At 44.7% G+C, this 18,082-nt stretch overlaps 1 protein-coding gene across 1 annotated transcript in view; it reads left to right on the top strand.

The window, feature by feature from the left end:
- LOC147693179 (uncharacterized) overlaps nt 1-18,082 on the top strand; it is a 708,628-nt gene that overhangs the window by 149,646 nt on the left and 540,900 nt on the right. Inside the window, 1 exon segment of the mRNA XM_086939582.1 lies at nt 10,705-10,815. Within this exon segment, the coding sequence (XP_086795708.1) occupies nt 10,705-10,815 (111 nt within the window).

Genomic DNA, 18,082 nt, shown 5'->3' on the forward strand with positions numbered 1-18,082 from the left:
GGACGTTTCTGGGGTAGCCCAAATTTTGTGCCATAAGAGCAGAGGTAATGAATTAATCGTGTCCTCTACAAACGGTATCCCCAGTTCGCTGTGAATGAAAAAAGTAGACATGGATTTGGGGGCAGCCAGTAAATAACGAATAGAATAGTTTTCGGCTCATTGGATCTGATCAGCATTAACAATCCCCCAAATCCCAGCACCATAGGTACCAGTAGGGATACATTTCGCTTTATAAATTTGGATTAATTAATTCCTTCACTGGACACCCACCCAATTTCCTCGAAGTTTATCAAGGCACCATTCGCCCTGCTAATGGCCAGTTTTCTGGCGAAGACTGCCTCTTTCCAACTCCCCCTACTGTCAAAAGTGACTCCTAAATAGCAAAAGCTATCCGTATTTTTGATTTTGTCTCTCCCCAGATGGATTGCCTTGCTGTGTTTTCTGGAATTACTACATGTCGTAGAATAGGTTTTAGAGACATTAATCAGTAACCCACGGGCCTTCATGTATTCGGAGAATTCAGCTACAGCCCTTTGTAGGCCGATGACGGTACGAGACATTATTGCTGCGTCATCAGCGTACAAAAGGATAGGGATGGGTGTTCCTCCAACAGCGGGGTAATCAAACTGAAAGTTTCTAAGGTGTTGTCCCATGCTGTTGATGTATAGGGTGAAAAGAAAAGGTGCTAAAATGCACCCTTGATGCACACCACTTTTGATATTAAATTTCTCAGAGCAACCCCCCCCCCCTCTCCCATAGCATACCCTAGCCCCGCTTCCCTGTATAATTCTCTAATAAATGAAAGAAGCTGATGGTCTATACCCATATCTCTAAGCGTCTTCCATAGTGTGGAATGATCCACACAGTCAAACGCAGAGCTGAGGTCTCTAAATGTGATGAATAGACTTTCCTTCTTAGCTTGAGTATATTTTGCAGTCAACAACGCCAAATTTAGACCCTGTTCTATTGTACCCTTTCCACTGCGGAAACCGTATTGGAGATTTGTGATAATATTATTATCCTCTACCCAGACTTGGAGTCTATTCAGAATGATTCTACCCGCTACCTTCATCAAGGCATCCAAAAGGGATATAGGACGTTAGCAGACCGGATTGTTCCTATCCCCCTTTTTGAAGATGGGTACAACCACCGCTTCCGGCCAGGTAGAGATAAAACCTGCCGCGTTTGCACAATTTAGAACATTAGTTAATATGGGCGACCATAAAGATAGTTCCAAACAAAGGGTTGACCCAAAGGTACTGGGACCTGGGTATTAAGTAGTACAGAGAATGGGGTCCCAGACTAATTAGAACTTATATGCACAGAAGAGTTTATAAACTTTAGATACATATTACTCGTACCCTGAGTTGAAAGAGAAATGTTGTTTAATCACATCCTCTTAGTCTTACATTTCATGTACAATGAATAATCCACAATTATATTAGTGCCCATAAGAAAGAAAAGGGGGGGGGGGAAGGTTTGTGAGGGTAAGGTAGTGAGTGGACAGTTATAAAAGTTGCATGTGATATAACAGCAATCCGTAAGTTTAAATCACATAGGTGCTGTAATTAGTCACCCAATACATAAGTACAAACACATTCCATCCTATCCCAATTTTGTTACACAGTAGTTATACATCGTTGTAAGCTGGGTAGGGCGTAGGTATAACAGTCGACGTTTCGACCCCTGTTGTGTGTAGGTTGTTTGTACCTTACAGTGGGGTCTTCATCAGGACGTGAAGTGAGGGGGGGCACCAAAGGGGGAGTTTTGAAAGGGCCGGCGGGCTCCTCTTGAGGGTGAGCGTGGGATAATACCTATTCACTGTCCGTCAGTGGCAGTGTATGAAGGGTCAAACTCAGTGATCCCCGCTGGGTTGCCGATTCACGTGTCAATCGCACAGGAGAAGAATCATCCAGCGGCTAGGTCGGGAAAACATCCGTGGCCCAAACGAGGTAGCGTTTAGTTCAGCTTTATACAAGTCAATAGGGACGCCGTCCGGGCCCGGTGCTTTGCCAGAGGCACTATCCTGAATAGCCTTAGTAACCTCAGCATGCTCAAAGTTGACCCCCAGCGGGAAGGGATTTAATGACTCCTGGATATCCAGGGCATTCTCGTTCTCAAGAGCGGTCGAAATGTTTTTATATAGGCTAGTGAAATGGGCAACCCAGATATCCCCAGGTATAGCTACATCAATAATGTCTGTTTCCCTAACTGACAGAAAAGGGGCGTTACCGCTCTCCAGAAAGCTATATTATCTTTTTTTAAACAAGTATCATGGAGATTCTGACAGATTTCAGCTTTTAGCTCTTTTTTCCTTCTCGCTCTTTCAGCCCTGTACAATTTCCGAGTCTGTCTTACCAATGACATTGTTCTGGGGATTTCGTGTAAATCCCTTTTCAAATTCTGGTGCGCCTTAGTACAATTTTTGTCGAACCAACTCTTCGCTTTGTCGGTACGACTTTTGAAGTATCTAGTCAGCATTTTGTTAATTTCAGATGTAATTTTCCGAAGGCCTCAAGGACTTGTTCATTAGTTATAGACAGTGAAAGGCAAATTTTAAGCTGGTCGTAGGTTTTAATAACAGTTTGTGCAAAAAGTTTTTGTATCTACTTTTGCCCAGTTAATACGATAGCCGTTAGTACTAGCCAGATTTATTGAGGTGTTATGAATTACATCCAGGGTCGGCTCTCTTCCCTTTTATGCCAGACAGAAAGAGATAGGGTAGTGATCGCTGTGGACAGCATCTAGTGTTTCCCATGACAACACTAGGGACCGATATCTAGAGGATAGAAGGGTAAAGTCAATTAGAGAGTTGACCCCTCTCCCATTAAATGCTGGTTTAAAAGGCGCCGGTGGCAAACAATTTTCATTGATGTAGCCCAGATCAAACTCGTGTGTCAGGGAATTCAACAAATCCCCTAACCTAGAATGACTAAAATGGGTTGGTATGTCTTCCCTGTCCTCGGCCAGATGACAAGTGCCTGTAACATAACTGGTACAGAGACAACAGTTGAAATCACCAACCCATAAAAGGGCCAAATCCCCGTCACCATTCTTTTCTAGGTCCCGTAAACATTTTCTGAGACTCAAAGTACGCTCTTCCCATTGCGACACATGGGCGTTGTTATAAAAATGTATAATAGCAATGTTCTTAACACCCATCCATCTGACTATCACAATCTGGTAGCACTCTGCGAGATAAACTAAGTCGTTTTAATCCCTGATGCGATTGAAATATAGGTGCATAGGCCCCCTTTATTTCTACAATGGGTTTAATTTTGGCAGGGGTATTATAGGTTTGGTATCCAAGTAAATGAATATCATGGGCCGACCAGGTTTCCTGGAAACACAAAATATTGTGATTATTTATAATCTCACACCAATCTGAGCGATCCACCTTATCTTTAAGACCTGCCATATTCCAGGAAATGATCAGCTGGCCCTTTTCGGTGTTCCTAGCAATATAATCTATCTGACCCTCCCTTGCACAATTCTTCAATTCACCTTTTCCTCTGCCTGTTATGTCATTGATAGGGCCTAACTGTATATCATGCTCCTTCTCGTGCTCTTTAGTTGAGGTTGTAAGTCAATCGACCCCCTCTAAACCAGAAAGAGGGGCAAAGCGATTTGAGGTTACAATATTTAACCTGGGGGCCACTAAGTTCCTAGTGTATGGGTATCTTAGTCTTAAAGGCTTTTCTACTTTGGACCTTGGGTAAAAATAGCTGAGGTCTCGGGTGGATATTCCACCCTCATAGCCATCCGGGTACCAATCTCTTATATAGTTTCTCGCCCTGTAGTCCTTGAAGTTAATAATAATGATGTCCCCATGTAGATCCTTATGTCTTGGTGCCACCCAACCACATCTTCTGACATGAAGAATTTCGCCATTTATGTTACGAGGTAATGACCTATTTACTTGTAACCAATGCACTACCTTGTTCTTAAGATTCCGGTAGGCTTCAAATCTCCCCTCAGTTAACTCGGGGACTCCAGTCAGGACGATGACATATGGTACTGCTTCTGGTGGTAAGTCTTTGCAGTGTGGTTGTCCCTTTGAATTTAAGTCCTGGTGTAATCTTCCTATTCCTGGCCCTTGTTCATGCATGTGATTATTACTACCTTGTGATTTATCTCTTCCTTCCCTGTGTTTTGTTGGTTCGGGTGTTACCTTTGTAGTCTCTTTTACAGGGATTCTACCAAGTGCGAAGGGCAATTTTTCCGCGATGTTTGCAGATTTGGTTAACTTCTGTACATTTAGTGGACGGGTGGGGTAATGTCCGGCCTTTTTACTGACAGTTCCTTAATTAGGTTTGTATTGGTAATACCAATTTCTTGAATAGACCCCAATTGCTCCGCCATTCTTCTTACCCTCTCTATGAGTGGTAGCAGTAAGGATTTGACCAATTGCTCTATATTGGACATAAGTTCATGATGTACATTTACTGATGAGTTGTCTTTATCAGTTATATTCCTTGTGGGGCCAATATTTTCATTAGGACTTCTAGTTAATTTGGGAGTTTTTGCTCGGGTAGTTTTTTGATTCTTTCTGCCACGTTTCCTTTTAGTAGGGGGGGCAGGGGCAGATATTTTTACCTTGGGCTTCTTTTTAAGGGACTTACTAGGTGTCACTAAGATTTGCTCTTCCATAGAGGTATCCGTTTGAGATTCTGTGGTGATGTTTATATGGATTGTTTCCCTACTTTGCACTTGTGACTCTGTAAGATCTTGTAACTGTGGGGGAATACCAATATCACTTGAGCGATTAGTTCCAAGGGCATGATTCGATGGAGTGGTTACTAGCTGTATATGGCCAAGTGATGAACGTTTCTTTAGCAGTTCAGAGGACAAACGTCGCTCAGTGAACTCAATTTCGCGTTCTAAGACTGAGGCGCCCTACTGATGATATGGTCTAATGTCTCACTCACTGACCCTCCTGCCATGGATATTCTTCCTGTTTTTAACCAAGTGTCCATATTAGATGTTTTAGCTATATCTAACAATATATCGCAAAAATACTAAGTCCTACTTTCTAATCAGACAGCACACTGATAGGTACACAAGCTTGCTCAAGGATACGGTCTAGTGACAATAGATTGAAAACACCAAATAAAAGAGGGGTGGCCAAGCCTCGGCCAGCCCCGGACGGCCACAGCCGGCCCGCCCTTTGCCCGGGCTTCGCACGGCTCGTCCCGCGCGCGTCCCGCGGTGCACGGTAATGCTGCTGCCTTTAAACACCCGTGGAGGGCGTGGCGGGGAGGTGTCTCCCAGCCCAGGTGGCTTGTGGGCTGTGAAGTTCTGCCTCCCTCTCGGCCGCTGTTGTCCCCACCAACGAGTGTTTCCCGCGAAGCGGGAAATGCGAGAAGTAAATCAAAGTTCCTGCAGGGAGCGAGTTCTTCCTCCAGATCGTGGCCCCGGGTGAAGTCCAAAGGTAATCCGCTTTTCGCTGTGACTCTTTCCCACGGTGCGCGGTAATGTTGCTGCCTTTAAACACCTGTAGAGGGCGTGGCGGGGAGGTGTCTCCCAGCACAGGTGGCTTATGGGCTGTGAAGTTCTGCCTCCCTCTCGGCCGCTGTTGCCCCCACCAACGAGCGTTTCCCGCAAGCGGGAAACATGAGAAGTAAATCAAAATTCCTGCAGGGAGCGAGTTCTTTCTCCAGATCGTGGCCCCCGGTGAAGTCCAAAGGTAATCCGCTTTTCGCTGTGACTATTTCCCTTTCTGAAATCATCTAGTGGTATCTTCATTAGCCCTACAGGCATTAAAACCATGGTCTTTTCAACAGTGCAGAGGTCACACTAGAAATGATTTCACTTCTTACAGCCTGCTCACAAGGGGCTGCAAAAATCGGATGCATATTTTGCAACCACTAATTTCCATTCAAACAGAGTTCGCCAATGGTTAGGTGCGCAGTGTGTACCTAGTTATAAGTTTGTGATGATATTGTGCATCATTCAATCAAATAGAGGGTGCCCAAAGTGACCGTTTGTACAGTTTTCTCCAGCAGTTTATGGCAAGGTTTACCCAAGACAAGTTGCAAAAGCAAACACCCACGCTGTGCACAGTATGCACCTGACTTGTTATCCTGTTTTGGGACCAAATGGGAGTTTGCTCCAAAACGGATCACCAGTCCCGAAGACCTCTGGACTCCGTTTGTTAACACTGGCCATGTGACTGCTCCCCTACATAAGGATCACATTTTATTGCATTCATCTGTGGAAATCTAGTAATGTTTCCTACCATAGCTGTATTCAGTGCTTGCATTAAGTACATGTGCTCTAAAAGCATTGTTTCAAGGGTGGTTCACCACATCTCTATCGCGGGTAAGCTTGAGAGGGACTGTGGCATCCAGAATATCAGTGACTTAAGCAAATGCAATCGCATCATTCGATTGCAATTCAAGATGAAGGAACAAATGCATACATTTCTTGTACACTATCTATATCATTAAAAGCTGTGGGATACTGTGATCACCCCTGGGGGTGTTTTAGGAAACAGCAGTCTAGAGAAATAACTGAACGTTAGAAGTGAGTAAGCATTGTATTTACAAAGAAAAACCAAGACAGAACTACAAGTTCTTATCTTTCTATTTTATTGTTGAGAATACATTGTAAATTCTTTGAAAAATCGTAACCTCTGAACATCAGGCCTTTATTCCAGTTGGAGTACGATACACCACACAGGCTTATAAGCAGCCCCTTTGCATACAGCCCGGCAGGTGAGACTCACCATGGCTGTTGCCCAGCTCAGCACAGAAAAGACATCTGTGTTTGCAGGATTCCCCATGGAAGGGTGTGAATTCATTTAAGTGTTCATCAAGACTTGTAAGTTTTATTCATTTATATTGGAGGCTGTTGGTTACACTCGGCTGCATCTAGCTTCCACATCTTTTCTGATGGGTCAATAGAACAAAGGTGAGTTTCTTCAGTTGCCACAGCATCTGCCGAGGACATATTCGAAATCAGTGAGCCTGTTGTAGAGCCGTTGTCTGTTCCAACAGGAGCTGAAGCATCCATTGAAGGCTTTAGGAATGCCGTCATCAACATTGGTATACACTGAGGACACTGATACACGTGGGGTCCAGTTCGTACGTCTATGTCCCATGGCGCAATCGTTGGAAGGGTCAGACACATGTCCAATATGCATTCGTATTCACAGAATAGGCAGTGGATCATAGGCAAGATGCAGTCTACCAGACTGGTCTGAACGATAGAACCAATGCTCGCTTAGCTCCAGATGCAGAGGTGTGCCCAGTTGGAGTACCGTGCATTCACGGCAACCTCGCACCAGCAGTGCTTTTTCCATCTCTCTAAGAACTGGGCCGTCCATTGCGAAGCAGGAAAATTAAAACCAGGATACCCCCTATAAGTAGTAGGACCTGCAGAATCCCTCCAAAAACGCTTCACAATATAGAGTGTATGAATGCTGGAATGACTCCGAAGATCGTCTGAAAGGTGCTCAAAAGTCCAGAACTTAATAGTTTAAATAGGTACACAATCCCCCTCGTATCAGACATGCTAAAGATACAATGAACCATTTACCTGAAATAGAGTGGGAGGTTAGTTCAGACTAGTGACTATCTCAGATGATGACCTTGCAACCAGGAGATCAAAAGTCTTTTGGGCTGAGGTTAAGGCCACATCCTTCTGTAAAAGCATGGCTTTCAGTCTGCTCAGAGGATCAAACCGTATAAAGGAAATATTCAATGAAGGACATAGCGTTCCCTTCTTTAACTGTGTGGGTCGGTGGAAACAATACTTGCATACAACAAGTAACTCTGGAGCCTACAGTGACCAGATATGCGATGCTCGGAAGCATCCCACAACAACCATGATTATTCAGCATCAAGTAACTCCCATTCAAGAGCATATTGAACACCGGATGAATCACGGCAGCTGGGGAACCCTTCAAATGACAGGACAAGCTAGCTACCAAAGCATTACAGGCTCTGTGAAGCGAAATGTCTTTGCAAACATGAGATCTACTAAGGCACTTTCACAGTTTTAACCACTGAGAAAAATGTCAGTGTCCCCATTCCTGCATCTAAACCTGTACAGTAATTCCCAGCACTCGTATATGTATCCTGCTCCCAGAGCTTCATACCTGCCTACCTGGTGATACTGTAGACAGTATTGAAAGTGGGAAGTCGTGATTGGCAGTGTAATATAGCCATGGATTAACCATTCCATGGAATGTGATTCAGCCACGGTGAAAGGTAATTGGTCCAATTTTTCAATGTGCAACATAGTATATTTTACATCTCTTCATGCTATTACCATCTGTCTGTCCGTTATATTGTATACAGAAAACAGTTGTACTGTTGATGTAATGCAGGGCACGTGGCCAGAACGCAATTATTGTAGCGTCCAGCTCAATAATAGAATGGATCGCAATTGCTGTAAAATAGACAAATCTTGTTCCATTATTGTAGGAAGCTGGCTCTGTATACTATACCAAAGTGAGGTGTAGTGTGTACAGAGTCCAGTGGAACCCCAAAGGTGGGCAGAGGTAAAGTTAGATAGAACCTTACTCTCTAATAGTGGTAGTGTGGGCGAGCAGTAAGGCAGTATCAGAGGGCAGTGTTAAGCATTTCTTGTACACACTCAGTAAGCAAATGAATTCACACACTCAAAGACTGAAATTCAGACCAATTGTTTTGCATACAAATATTCTTTTAGTTATTTTATTTCCTAGAACTAAGCACGCCTATCACAGGTAAGTGATAAATACTTTGCAGTAAATATACAGTTGTAATGCACTTTGTTTTGACTTACAGTATTGTTTCAGAGAAATGCAATGCTTTTGGAAATACAGTACATATTCTTTGCATGGGCTTTTTAGAAAAATTACAGGTAAGTTAAATTTGAGATTACTTTTCTTACACAGTGTAGTATACCTGGATGCTATACTGGGACATTTCCTGTAAACAGGTAAGTAAAATCGTTTTTATTAGTCAGTACAATTTTAAAGAATTTCTTTAGGTTTTTCAACTCCACACTTAGAAAATTATATTTGAAAAACAGTCAATGTTATCCTATAGAGGAAAATAATGTTAACGGTTCAAAGGAAGTACTTTGTTGTGGGGGTTTTATTCTGGGTTTATACTCGAGGGGCACCCCAAGGTCAGGGATACACTCTTGTTGCACACTCAGCGGCACTAGGGCAGCCGGGTGCAGAGTGCTGAGGCCCAGCGGGGGACAGGGAGTCTCCGGTTGGTGGCTGCTGATGAGCAAAGCTCCTGGACTTAAGCTCAGGGCAAATGAGGAAACAAAGTAGTACAAAATATGCACCCTCATCTGCACTGGGGCTGCTGGTTGCAGAGTGCTGTTTTGGCATCGGAAGCCCTGTAGCTTTTAATAGGGACTCTCCGGTTTTCAAACATACTGCAGGCTGGGTCACGTAGGTCTTCTGGATGCGACCACCACTTCGAGAGGTAAGATGGGATGTTAGGAGTTGGCTAGGCACCGTCTGTTGGGCCACCCAAGTACGTGGGGCGTTGGGTGCAGGGGTGCGTTTTAGGGTTGGATCTTCTTATCAGCTCCTGGCCGTGGTTAGGGGGACCTTCCGGATTTAGGCTACAGGCGTTGCCTGGAGGCTTGAGGCAGGTCAGGGATCGCTGGATCTCGGGTCAGGGTCGCCGGGGAGACCTCCTCGTGGTGTTTGGCCTTTCGAGCTCGGGCCGTGGACTGCGGGTGCAGAGGGGGGCGGATTTGCGGTTTCCGGCCGGAGCCAGAGGTTGGAGATGAACAAATACTGTGTTCACAGGAGACACAGTCTTTGTAGTTGAAGGCATGCAGGTCCTGCAGGGATTTCGAAGTTGCTGGCTGCAGGACACACCGGGATTTTGCTGGAGCAGGTTTGAGGTTGAGACAGGCCGGTAAGGCTGGGGCCAAGTCGGTGGGCGTCTTCCTCTTGTTAGCTTCGGCACGGGTGTTCATTCTTTCTTCTTCTTTTCTTGTAGTTGGTTCTTGTCTGAGTTCTTGGTTCAGGGCTGCCCCGTAAATACTGTATTTTTGGGATGTTTTAGGGGTCTTGAGGTAAGTAGCCAATAGGCTACTGGCCTTAGAGTGACTACAACCTTGGTGTGCTCATCCCACGTGGGGGTGTGTGAGCACAATCCCTAATCCCAGCACCATGTAATCTTAATGGCAGCACTGCACTTACAAGAATGGACTTAGACACTGTAGGGGTACAGGGCTCATGCACCTGTACCCTCACCACAGGTATAGTGCACCCAGCTAGAGGGGTAACTGATGTATGCCAGGGAAGTGGTTTGTGGGCATGGCCAACAGGGATGTGTGCCATGTCGACTCTTCACTTTGTTCTGCACCAAGACACGCAGCATGCAAAGGCAGTGTGTGAGTGTCAGGGTACAGAACCTCTAAGGGTGGCACAATAAGTGCTACTAGGGGCTGGCCTGTATCCAGAGAGTGCCAATTGGGTGTACACGGTACAGGTTAGGGGAAAGAACACAGGCTCTGGCAACCTGATTGGCAGGGACCCAGGGCACATCAAGTCAAAGTGCATCAGAAATCTGGCAAAAAGTGTGTGTGGGGGGGGTACTGCAACAGAAACCCAGCTTCTCACAACATTTGCCTCAGTTCATATCTGTCAAGCCACGTCTTGCCCAGTGAAAAAACCCTGATGGTTCACAGAATTTCACAAAGTCTATGAACATGAATTTCTTTGTTTAATTTTGGTAACAGGTCCTCTCATTGCTACCACTGTCTCTTCATTAAGAGCAAACAACAGAGATGAGGTGTGCCACATGGAGAACCAGGACTGTGAGAGCAAGCACAGGATGAATCAGCTATCAAGTGAGTAAAACATTAATTAACTGTGACCTATCCATAGCGCTTGAATATAAGTTTATCCCAGGCAGTGCTTGTGTGTATAGACTCATACACAGTCTCATACACAGTCTTAAAAAGAGTCACAAAGGTACTTAAATCTAAATACACAAAGATGGATGTGCTCTGGGGTGTGGCCAGCTGCCAGGGAATATGGCTGCTTTTTGAAGCGGCTCCCATAGACAGCCACACTAATCCCCAAACATCAGTTCAAAAATCCATCTGCGATGGCGCTGGACATGACCACTGTGTCCTGTACCCAGAGGGGATACTGCTGTTGTGTTTCTGGGCCCCTCCTTTTGCCATTACTCAGGCAATACATCAGGGACTCAAGTCAATCTGAGTCGATATCAATGGCCATGAGGTCATCGAGCTGTTGCTGTAACATCATTCTAATGTTCTCTGTTTTTCGTGATGCAGGCTTCGGGACACACATAGCGGCACAAAGACCACAAATTGCAGGCCCAGACTGCACACAAAGGCAACAAGAAAAGATCATAGCTAAGACCATTCCAAGGAAAGTTTGTATCTTCCATCCCCATGTGGACTGTAGTCCCCAAAACCATCCCATCACAGACCAATCTCCCGTGTCCTGATGTATAGACTCGAAGATGGTATGTAACTTAGAGATAGCTTGGTATACTGTAGGGGCATTATCAGGAATGTAAACACAGCAACTAGACCCGATCAATTTACAGACTCCACCCCTATCTGCAAGGATAATGTCTAAAACTATCCGATGTTGTAAAGTCATAAGATGATCCGCCTGAAGCTCGGCTGTCACATTACTCAAGCTCCGGAAGTTTCATTTATGGTAGCCTCAACAACACTAGCTAGGTGTCTGATGTCTCGGCTATTGGCCATTGGGCCCCCGAAAGGAAGCAACCCTTTTATAAAGTCATCTGCCTCCTGTCCTGCTGTGTCCTTCTGGTCAAAGTCTCCCCTACCATGCCTCTTTTTGTAATGACTTGAAGGAGTGGTATATGTTGGGGGAAGAAGAAAAGCCACATAACATGTTCCCGAGAAGTAAGTAGGAAGCCATGTATAAGCTCTATCATGACAGATGAAATATGTGCCTTGTGATGGCACTAACGGTGAGCGAATCTGAGGTGTATAGACATAGGTATGAGAACAAATACTCCTTTCTGGCTTATTCTTGACATTCTGACCATTAATTTGTAAGCAAAAATTACCTCGATGAGGTACAGACCAGATTGGCGGAGAGCTCCTTAGTTTAGCCTTTTCTGTAAGGCTGGTAACATACCGTGTTATGTTCCATCCATCATATGCTCTCTTCTCATCTACAGGAATCTTGCTAATCTGAGCAATCTTAGCCATAGTCACAATTCCCTTAATCAAAGTACTATGACTAAAGTCTGCTCCACCACCATATGGACTGCCAGGAGGATATCGCAGCTGATTTTGGTAAAAATTAGAAAACATAGCCAGATAAGCCCAGGCGGAACCTTCATAGGAGAATGGAAAAACCAAAATATGGCATGACTCTCTCTGTATTATGAGGCATGAGCCCACAAACCCAACGATCAGTAGTATTCATTACTAATTGGTGTTGGTGTAATAACTGAATGAACGAATTGTTGAAGTATTCGGTCCTCCTAATCTGTTCATGTGCTGAAAGTGTATAGAACCGGTGTGGGGAGGCAGTAGCAGAAAAAGATACTGGGTCAGAGGTAGAAACAGGTAATGACTGTAGGACATAAACAATCCAACTTCCACACGCTAATAGAGTTCATAAGCATATCAAAATACATAAGGTTATTCCACATGGACTAATCATCAGTTTCTTAAATCACTGTTTCATATTTACAGTCTGATCATTAATTTCCACTTTAGCATCCATTGCTCTAAAGGCGATGCTCACGATAATCTTCCTAGATCACTTAGCTGTTGTTGTTAGCCATCCTATGACACTGCAAGTCCTGTGGAACCTAGGTCACTACTCAGGTCAAAGCTTAAGACTCCTACCGTACCCTGCAACTTGATGGATAGTGGAAGAAAAGACATAAACAAAATGTCTTTTCAAAAACAAAAAGATATAACCAGAAAAATCGCAAAAATTCAATTGTTCTTGACCATTCTCGGTCACAAGTTATATCGAGTCTTATTGGGGATCGTCTGGTCCTTAAACAAAGTTTCTGGATTAACAGTGTTCAAACGCAGATGTGTTGGGACGGCCTCCTGTAACACGTCGTCGTCTTCTTTCTCAGGGTTCGTGTGGTCCAGGCGTGCACTACTAAATGGTACAAATCTAGGCACTGTTTCACTTTCGTTGTCCACTATACCTTCACGAACCCATTGATCAAAAGGCAAGGGCAGGGGTATCTTTTTACAGTGCACGCCATTAACCCAGTTCTTTTTCCCAACAACCTTTACTGCCGTCCGTGTAGTTAGTAGCACTTGACGTGGCGGGCCCCAACGAGGTTCCAGATTCCGCTTCCGCTGAAAATTCTTTACGGCGATCCAGTCGCCAGGTTGGATGGAATGACCTGGGTCTGCGGAGGCCTCGGGCAAAGCGTTTTGAACCTGTTTGTGAAGAACACGTAATTTAGTGGTGAGGTCATGCAAGTATTCAATCAGCATTGGGTATGGAATATCAGAATACTTTTTAGGTCGAGGCACTCCCCAGACATTTGCTGGTCGCCCAAAGACGACTTCATACAGACTTAGACCTAAACGGGAATGAGAAGTAGTTCTTATAGACAGGAGTGCTAATGGTAAGGCATCAGGCCAGGCGAGACCTTGAGCTTGAGAGTACCATTATAACACTACCAATCCTGCTGCCTGAGGGTGGTTTGCCATATGGAATTTCTGTTTGATACCAAGATCTGCACATACTTTCTGCATGATCTCGCCCACAAATTCACTCCCATTGTCAGACCAGACAATGCGCGGCAAACCAAACCTCGGGGAAAAACTCCTTTAAAAGAACTTTAGCAGTAGATAGGGCAGTATTGTCCTTTACGGGGTAAGCCTCTATCCATCTGGAGAAGGCACAAACCACCACCAGAACATACTTGATGTTATTGCAACGATCCATATGAATGTAATCGATTTGCAATACCTCAAAAGGATACGTAGGGGGAACAAAATGACCTGCTGGAGTCGGGGTTCCCTTTCCTGGATTATGCATTAGAAAAACAATGCAGTGCTTCACTATGCTTTCTGCACATTTCGGAATTCCTTCATCCTGCCATACTGGAGCCAAGATTTTACAAATGCCCTTCGCACTAATATGGGCTGGACCATGCGCCATAGTAACTACAGGGAGTACATAGGCGTCTGGTAACAGCCATCGTTGATGCTCTGACAATTCCGTCCAACACCCAGTCGCGTCCAACGTTCCCGTACTTTCTCTCCACTTACTCAACTCTTTCTCAGTAGCCTCTTCTTGAATCATTCTTACACTTTCTATTGTGTCCTCACACATTCCTCCTTCTCTGATCCATCTTGCAGGGCCCACAACGTATATTCGACTCGTAACATTTCTCACTGTTTCTTTTGCTACCTCGTCTGCAAAAGCATTCCCACGACCCACATCATCGGTAATCGTTTTGTGAGCGCTGCACTTGATTATTACTTTTTGTTTAGGCAAAGCAAGTGAATCAAGAAGATCAGTCACCAACTGGCCATGCTGTATTTTAGTCCCATGGGAAGTAAAGAATCCTCTTTCCTTCCACAAGTGACCGAAACTATGAGCTACACCAAAAGCATATTGGCTATCGGTGTAGACGTTTGACGTTTACTCTCCTTCCTTTCGCCAAAATACATGCTCTCGTTAAAGCAATTAACTCAGCTGCTTGGGCTGAATTCTGTGCAATACGTGCTGTCTCCACTACAGTATGCAAAGTAGTAACAGCATAAGCTGCAGTTGTCTCTCCATTTGGAAGTTGAAACAAGATCCATCCACCCATAGGATCCCGTCCGGATCCACAAGTGGTGTATCTTTTAGATCTATTCTGCCTTTCGTTTCCTCCTCTGTTTGAAGAAAGCAATCATGCTGTTCCTGAATGCCTTTCTCATCCGGTATGGGCAGCAATGTCGCTGGGTTCAGAGTATTACACCGCTTGATATGTATATGACTAGCCAGAAGCGTTAGCTCATATCCAGACAATCGAGCACTCGTAAGGTGTTGTGTCTTAGTCCTATTCAAAAGAGAACCTACTTTATGTGGTACCATAACAACAAGGGTGTTGTCCAATACCAATCCAGCAGACTGACGAATAGAAATTGCTGCCGCTGCTGTAGCTCTGAGACAACTAGGCAATGCCTTGGCTACTGGATCCAACGTAGCCGAAAAATAGGCACATGGCCGTTGTTTGTCTCCAAATTGTTGTGTTAAAACTGACAATGCACAACCTTCTCTTTCATGCACATAGAGTGTAAAAGGCTTACTGTCATCCGGAGTACCTAACACAGGTGCAGAACACAAAGCATTTCGTAAATCAGAAAAACTCTTTTGGCATTCATCGGTCCAAGGGAGAGGTTGTGGCGTATCTTTCAACGTAAGCGCCAGCAAAGGCTTAGCTAACAAAGAAAAATTTGGAATCCATTGCCTACAATATGAGGTAATACCCAAAAAGGCATGTACCTCTCTCTGTGTGGTTGGCTCAGACATTTGTGCAATCGCTTGAATTTGTTCTGGGGTCAATCGTCTTCCCTCCTTCGACAAGAGATGACCTAAGTAGGTAACCTCTTGGCGACAATATTGCAACTTAGAAGGGGACACTTTATGATGTAAATCAGACAAATGACGCAACATAGAAACCGTCTCATCCTTACAAACATCCTCTGAATCAGCAGCAATCAGCAAATTGTCAACGTATTGTATCAAAGTAGCACCTGAAGGCAAATTGAACGTGTCAAGCTGAGATTTCAAAGCTTGACTGTAGATAGAGGGACTTTCACAATAACCTTGAGGAGCACGCTTGAACCGGAAACTTCGGCCTCCAAGAGAGAAGCCAAAAATATCTCTACTTTCCTCAGCAATAGGTATACTAAAGAAAGCATTCTTTAGATCGATAACAGAAAACCATGCCGCCGAGGCGGGTATCCTAGTGAGCAAAGCAGTGATATCTGGGACAACAGGAAACTGGGGGACAACAATCTTGTTGACCTCTCGAAGATCAATCACAAAACGATACACAGGTGGTTGAGAAGGATCGCTGCATTTAAGAACGGGGAGAACAGGACTGTTACAAACATTGCCTCTCGTTTCTTCAACCACGCCCTTCTGAACCAGATCATAGATAATAGCCATCAAGGCTCGCTCACCATCATTCGAAATCTTGTATTGCGAAATACGTGGCAGTTTAACATTAGGCATGATAGTAACCATATAAGGAGGAATCTGTAACAAACCAACATCGTTCGGACCTGTAGCCCAAAGCGTAGCAGGAAGAGACTGCAACTCGGGTGGAAAACTATCCTTCGATAGATATATGGGAGAAACCAATTTCTTACCCAAAGTAAGACGCACACCAGAGGGGCAACAGTACAACGTTGCATGAAGACGCTTCAACAGATCTAGACTCAACAAATTCTCTCCGCAACCAGTCGTTAAAATAAGTGGAGCTTCCAGATCGTAAGGACCAATCGAAAGAGGCAAAGGACAAGAAACTGGGTTAGCAACTGGGGCGCCAGAAAATCCTACAGAAACGTTCATTAAGCCAGACAAATGTGCCCCAGGGAGTTTTGAATGGATCATAGAACTTCTCATTGCACCAGTATCCAAAAGAAATGGCTCTGCAACACCCAAAGCAACTACCTCAACATAAGGTCCATTCTGATCCACTGGAACTGATACGACTCCCTTACTTTGTCAATGGCTGTCCTAACTGGAATGAAAATCCTGAACCTCACCCTCCACACAATAATCATCATTGTAATATTGCGCAGACTGAGCATTCTGCTGATCAAAATAATTCGACGAGTTCTGAGGGGGAGAGGAACGCTGCACCTGAGGCAACGCACCTCGCCTTCTACCCCTAGGTGCCGATTGAAAACCACCACGGCCTCGCTGTCCTTGAAATCCACCATTACGCTGCAATAAAACCGGACAACTATTCTTAAAATGGCCTTCTTCTTTACAATAGGCACACTGATTAGGACCCAGAAAAGGTCGCAGAACAAAAGGCTCATTTTTCTGCAGCAACCTTTGAGACTGAATAGGTTGCTGAAACTGACGCTGACCGGAACGAGGAGGATAAGCCTGCTGAAGAAGAACTTTCGTTTTTAAATCCTTCGTCTTCTTCTCAGCCTTATCTTTTTCCTCCTTGTCCCTATTCTCATAATATTGAGCAGTAGCCAATATTTAAGCAGATGAAGAAGTGTGGCTCACTGGTTAGAGCAGGCAGACCCTGAAGCAGAGGTCAGACCCGGGACCAGGGTTCGATTCCCGACGCGGCAGGGTGTTGAGCTCAAATGTCCACGGACTCGATAATTCTCGCTTCGGTGCCTGACCTAATCATGGGTTCACACTATGCAACTCTGGGCATTAAGCTTGCTTAATCTCCACAACGGCCCCCCTGCGGCGGGATGCCTGGCTTTCACCTTGGGGATGCCCTGTAGGGGCTATCTCACAGGGAAAAACCAGGACGGGTTCCCAAGGCAAGCGCGGAGATACCCCTTCGGGGGTCGATTCTGGCGCTATATAAGAAATGCAATAATAATAACAATAATAACAGCCCAAGAACTTTCAGAATCTTTTAACTTATGAGACAATTCAGGAAGCAAACTGAAAACAAATTTGTCCACAAATAATCGCTGTCCCCCTTCAGTACTCAAGTCCTGACCACTATGGTCAATAAACGTCTCTTCAAACCGATTAAAGAAATCGGAAACACTCTCATCCTTCTTCTGTTTGCACGCAGCCAACTTATCCCAGTTAACGCGCAAGGCAGGCATCATCGTCTTCATTAAAGTTACAAATCTACCAGGCAACTGTGTAATCAAATCATCTGGCTTAGCACCACCCACTTGCGCTGTATCTGCGGCAACTATATCAGCCCAAGTACCACCTAAAGCTTGGTCGTGGTCCTCTCTACGAATCCGAGCCCACAATGCTTGTGGAACTACAGCCAAATTCATAATACATGCATCAACAGTCTGGGACAACTCTTTATAATAACCAGCAGGATTTTTACGAGGGTCCGGCAAAGACTGCCTAAGTGCTAAAACTTCAGCTCGCTTCCAAGGAACATGTACCCATACACGC

This window comes from Lissotriton vulgaris, chromosome 9, assembly GCF_964263255.1.
Source record: "Lissotriton vulgaris chromosome 9, aLisVul1.2, whole genome shotgun sequence".
Taxonomy (NCBI): domain Eukaryota; kingdom Metazoa; phylum Chordata; class Amphibia; order Caudata; family Salamandridae; genus Lissotriton; species Lissotriton vulgaris.